The sequence below is a fragment of the Sinocyclocheilus grahami genome, unplaced genomic scaffold (assembly GCF_001515645.1).
Source record: "Sinocyclocheilus grahami isolate Dianchi unplaced genomic scaffold, SAMN03320097.WGS_v1.1 scaffold509.1, whole genome shotgun sequence".
NCBI lineage: Eukaryota > Metazoa > Chordata > Actinopteri > Cypriniformes > Cyprinidae > Sinocyclocheilus > Sinocyclocheilus grahami.
In genome coordinates, this window is record NW_015505688.1 from 141742 (window position 1) to 147516 (window position 5775).

The 5775-nt window shown below is 34.0% G+C and overlaps 1 protein-coding gene across 1 annotated transcript in view; it reads left to right on the top strand.

Annotated features, from left to right (window-relative positions):
* The window catches only part of LOC107554655 (neuroligin-3-like), a 77487-nt gene extending 75061 nt beyond the window's left edge, over positions 1-2426 (top strand). Inside the window, exon 3 of the mRNA XM_016237234.1 lies at positions 2152-2426. Within this exon, the coding sequence (XP_016092720.1) occupies positions 2152-2219 (68 nt within the window). The 3' untranslated portion in view covers positions 2220-2426. The remainder of the gene's footprint in view (positions 1-2151) is intronic.
* Positions 2427-5775: the final 3349 nt, after the last annotated feature.

Consider the following 5775-nt stretch of genomic DNA (forward strand, 5'->3'; position numbering starts at 1 on the left):
CAAGTCATCCTAGGTGTATATGACTTTCTTCTTTCAGACAAATCCCGTCTGTTATATTAAAAATTGTCTTTGATCTTTCAAGCTACTTAATGCCACTCAGCGGGTGTTGCATGCATCAATCCAAAAGAAGTTAAATAAAAAGTGCCCATCCATTAAAAAAAAAGAGTCTCTCCCACGGCTCCGGGGGGGGGGGGGGGAAAAAACGGCCCCCTCATGCGGGTGAACAAAGTCCTCCTGTAGCGAATTGATGCGTTTTTGTAAGAACAATATCCATATTCAAAACGTAATAATCACTTTAATGTAGCTTGCGCCAACAGTTGTACACGAAAGCAGCTCCGGGAGGATGACGTATGAGGTTAGCTTTGCGCATGCACCACTCAGAAGCGCAGGGGAGAGATCAAAACAAAACAACGGTCACTTATTAGAAGTACAAAACGAGGATTTGTAAAGAAGAATGTCGGATAATTTGGATATAAGCCAAGAGGAGACTGGTTTTCCTTTGCTCCTGTTAACAAACGTTGGTTTTCCCGAGACACACCGGCACAACGCTGAACTCATACGTCATCAGCCCGGAGCTGCTTCCGTGTACAACTGTTGGCGCAAGCTACATTAAAGTGATTATTATGTTTTGAATATGTATATTTTTCTTACAAAAATGCATTGATTCGCTACGTGAGGCCTTTGTTCACCCTCCGGAGCCGTGTGAGACACTTTTTTTTATGGATGGGCGATTTTTATTTAACTTCTTTTGGACTGATGCATGCAACACCCGCTGAGTGGCATTAAAATATCACCCCAGCAGAAAGAGCCTCTTACAAACTCATACAGATTTGAAAGCAAAAAGTGCTAGCTCTGTTCCAAAACCTAGTGAGCTGCCTTCTAAAGACTCTTGCATGCTAGAGTAAGCTAGAAGACTTTGAAGGAAAACAGAGACTTTGATGCTCGGAATGCATACAATTCCTTATGAAGGCATGGAAAGAGCAATATCAATTTAAAATAAAGTGGACGGGTGCAGAAAAACAATATTTTACTTGAAATTATCATTGGTCAATCGATGCCAGTGTCACAGTATGTCACAGCAAAGATTTTGTTTTTAAGTTGTTTAAAATTAGCATTTGCAGATTTCACCTCAGCTCCAAGATAAAATTCTCAAAATAGATGTTCTCAATCGGTACTAGCTGTAGTACCAAGTATCATTTGTGTTTCCATCGCTACCTGTTACCAGCTAATTTTTTATTATTGTTTTGTATCCAAGCAAAACAGAACTCTTAAAATATAACGATTACAGCATCTCTCAAAAAGTGGGGGGGATAAAAAATGGCTGACATTTCTAAAAATGGTTTACACAACCCCTGTTCCTTACTGAAATGCAGCCTCACAAGTGACTGATTTGGAACCTTCTACTATAAGCACACAAATGATGCTCCGCACATGAAGCTCATGGGGGACTTGGCAATTGATTTCAATTGAGTTTAACATTTTCAAGTTGCTAAGCTAATGACACAGTACTTTATTAAGTAAAATAAGGCCTAGTAGACACAAATATTGGACTGTTAAGGATATATTCATTGTTGAATTTTAATTTAGGCATAATTAGATAGCCAATTTCGGTCGTATTACAATAACGGTCGTCCGGAGACGACGTACGTCAAAAATGCTGTCTAGGTAGGGCACTATAATTTGGAACAGACCTAATTGTCTAATCGAAAGCTACCTAAGCTATTTGGTGTTGAAATTCGTCTTAAGTCATAAATCCAAAAAGGACTTAAAGGTTGTAGAGCACACTTACAGCAATTCTCTGCATCTGTTCTCAAAGCATATTTGGTGCATTGTGCAACAGAGCCGTGCATTTCTCATGCAAAACCTGGAGTGATGCAGGGGTTGCGATAAGGAAGAGTTTATTTTGTGCTTGTAAAGGGTCTTATATAGCAGTGCATGTGAAACTAGGCTTCCTGTGTTCCAGGGTGCAGCAAATCAATTCCACCTTTTTGGGAATATTTTCTGCCCGAAGGACAAAACACCCCAGCTAACATTCTGGACAGGTTCTCTTTGTTGTTCTTGTGGGGAGGGGGAGTGACGTTGTTGCATGTTCTCCTCAAACGTTTCTTCCAGAGCCTTCTGTTATTTTGTAGTCTTTTATTCATTTTACAGTCAAAAGAATATCCAAGGAATGTGCCAGAAAACCCAACAAGAAAATATGTAAAAAAGGAGGTATGTAAGCAAGCCAACATTGGAGCAATATACAGAGAAGTGAGCGACTGGTACGTCCTCTCTCGTACCAACGGGATTTCTCCGTCAACTACAGAGTTTTGTGCGCAGAGCAACATTAAAAATGCCTGTATATTTCTTTCAACATTTTTTTGTGTGTGTGTGAAAATGTGCTATTTCAAATTGCTATACAGTGTGTATGTAGACATTGTCCAGTTATACTGGTGTACATAAGTCATTCTGGAGTCATTCTCATGAAACGGTGCCATTTGTGTTTGTATTTATCAATTTATTTACTTACTTATTTATATATTTTTGTCATTTCATTTGAAAAGGTTAATGGTATTTAAAAAATATTTTGTTACCTAATTCTGGCACACAAAAATGTGAATAACTAGTTATAATTATTTTAAAAATATGTTTGGTTTTCACATGTTCAACCCTGTTACATTCAACAACTTTAAAAATGCCACAGGTTGATGATCAGTGCAAAAAAAAAAAAAATTATAATAATAATAGTAATCACTTTTGACTTTTTTGACAATCATATGACGTTTTTGACCATGGAAAGTTCATACTATTATATTTAAATGGGCAAGCATCTTAGCAGAACATGGTTGAATAGAAAGTTAAAATTAAACATTAACATTTAATTCAATTGATTCTAGATATTATATGATAATAAATTATTCATAGATTGATTCACAATTTATTATTATTATTATACGATAAGTACAACACAAAATGTATATGTAATTTCGATGAATGAACATACAAATTGGCAGATTTTTTTGTGTATTTTTTTTAATACTAAAAAAAATATTTTTTTTGTTGCATTACACATGCAGAGTTAAGAGCTACAGAGTTAAGTCTCCAAAAAAATCAATTACTTTGACTTTACTGTTAATGATACAGTATCTGTAGTAAGTCACTGGAACAATGATACCGTTTTCTGACAATGACCTACATTATATACTCAGTGCTGAACTCTTGTTTTAATTGACAGCACATCCAGTTTATTGAGCATTATGTCACTGATGTCATAACACAAAACATCATACAGTAAGATATGAGCCACTGGTGTCATACAGCTTGATATGTGTCAGAACATGTAATATCTTATGACATGAGTGATCGTGAGTGTTCCTGCAGTCACAATATGGAGTCTGTCATTACAGAAACTTCTGCACCAATGTCAAAATCAAGGCATTGTTTTAAACCGCCATAGTTACAACTAATGTAACGTGTTTAGACTAGCATATATACACCTCGAAGAAAACAAGTTAGGATTCCGTCGAGTCTTTGAACGCTACATGAAATAGTGTTTCACTTTATTTTTATATAGTTAGATGCAGGTTTTTATAGGAATAAAAACAATGCTTCTGAGAAAGCAAAAGGTTAATTGATTATGGCATTCAGAAAGCTGTTTTGTCAACACATCTCCTATAATTATGCATTAATAATTATAACCTTAAAAATACCAATATCAAACATACAATGAATGAATTGTATGAGTAAACATTTGCACTCAGTAAACAGTATTAATAATGACTTGACACAACTGAATTTGGCAATACATTCTTGTTGGAATTTATTGAATTTCATTAAAGAATGTTAAATTCAAAACAACTTGAGCTGTATAGGCAGCATCTGTGACTCGCTGTCAGTAAGCACAAAATAATTTAGACTCCAATTTTTTTTATATATATACAGTATATATATATATATATATATATATATATATATATATATATATATATAAAACCTGAAAAATGAGTCTAAATTATTTTCATATCACAGATGATGTCTTGCTTGGTACTGGTAGTTTTATTACATTTCTTAACGTTAGCATTTTGAGGAGATTCGTTCTCAATACAGGGATGTTTATTAAAGCAACGCAACCTTCTCTAACCACTCAATTTGCATTTTTTAAGAAAACAAATTAACTTTATATTGTCTATGCATGTTTATATATGTGTATATATATATATATATATATATATATAATGGAACTGAGATGTTCCTCACAAAATATTTGCTCACTGGGACCCAAAACTATTGAATAACAAGCAGCTGGAGAAAACACACACACACACAAAGTTTTTTTTTTACTTCAAGAGATCAATGTTTTATATATATATATTAATATAACTATATAATATAACTGAAAATAAAAACATGTTCAACACATAAAATATAAAATACACCATATTTTTTTTATATATATACAGTATATATATATATATATATATATATATATATATATATATATATATATAAAACCTGAAAAATGAGTCTAAATTATTTTCATATCACAGATGATGTCTTGCTTGGCACTGGTAGTTTTATTACATTTCTTAACGTTAGCATTTTGAGGAGATTCGTTCTCAATACAGGGATGTTTATTAAAGCAACGCAACCTTCTCTAACCACTCAATTTGCATTTTTTAAGAAAACAAATTAACTTTATATTGTCTATGCATGTTTATATATGTGTATATATATATATATATATATATATATAATGGAACTGAGATGTTCCTCACAAAATATTTGCTCACTGGGACCCAAAACTATTGAATAACAAGCAGCTGGAGAAAACACACACACACACAAAGTTTTTTTTTTACTTCAAGAGATCAATGTTTTATATATATATATTAATATAACTATATAATATAACTGAAAATAAAAACATGTTCAACACATAAAATATAAAAACCTTTAAGGTGCCCTCATAATATTTTTTGTTTATGTTGCACTGCTCGATAAGCATTTTCCATAACAAATTCAACCGATGTAGAAATGCACTAGAAATACACAGTAACCCATTATTTATTTATTACACAAGCAAATTTTTCTCAGAACATCTTTGATCAGTTACAAAGATAAAGCAAGTGGTATTCACTTATGAAAAGAAAAAATAGATACATAAAAATAAATAAAATACTGGAAAATATAATAAATAATATAATAATAATAATAATAATTATATACAGCATCTCACAGAAGTGAGTACACCCCTCACATTTTTGTAAATATTTTATTATATGTTTTCATGTGACAACACTGAAGAAATTACACTTTGCTACAATGTAAAGTAGTGAGTGTACAGCTTGTATAACAGTGTAAATTTGCTGTCCCCTCAAAATAACTCAACACACAGCCATTAATGTCTAAACCGCTGGCCACAAAAGTGAGTACACCCCTAAGTGAAAATGTCCAAATTGGGCCCAAATTGTCAATATTTTGTGCGCCTACCATTATTTTCCAGCACTGCCTTAACCCTCTTGGGCATGGAGTTCACCAGAGCTTCACAGGTTGCCACTGGAGTCCTCTTTCACTCCTCCATGACGACATCACGGAGATGGTGGATGTTAGAGACCTTGCGCTCCTCCACCTTCCGTTTGAGGATGCCCCACAGATGCTCAATAGGGTTTAGGTCTGGAGACATGCTTGGCCAATCCATCACCTTTACCTTCAGCTTCTTTAGCAAGGCAGTGTTCGTCTTGGAGGTGTGTTTGGGGTCGTTATCATGTTGGAATACTGCCCTGCGGCCCAGTCTCC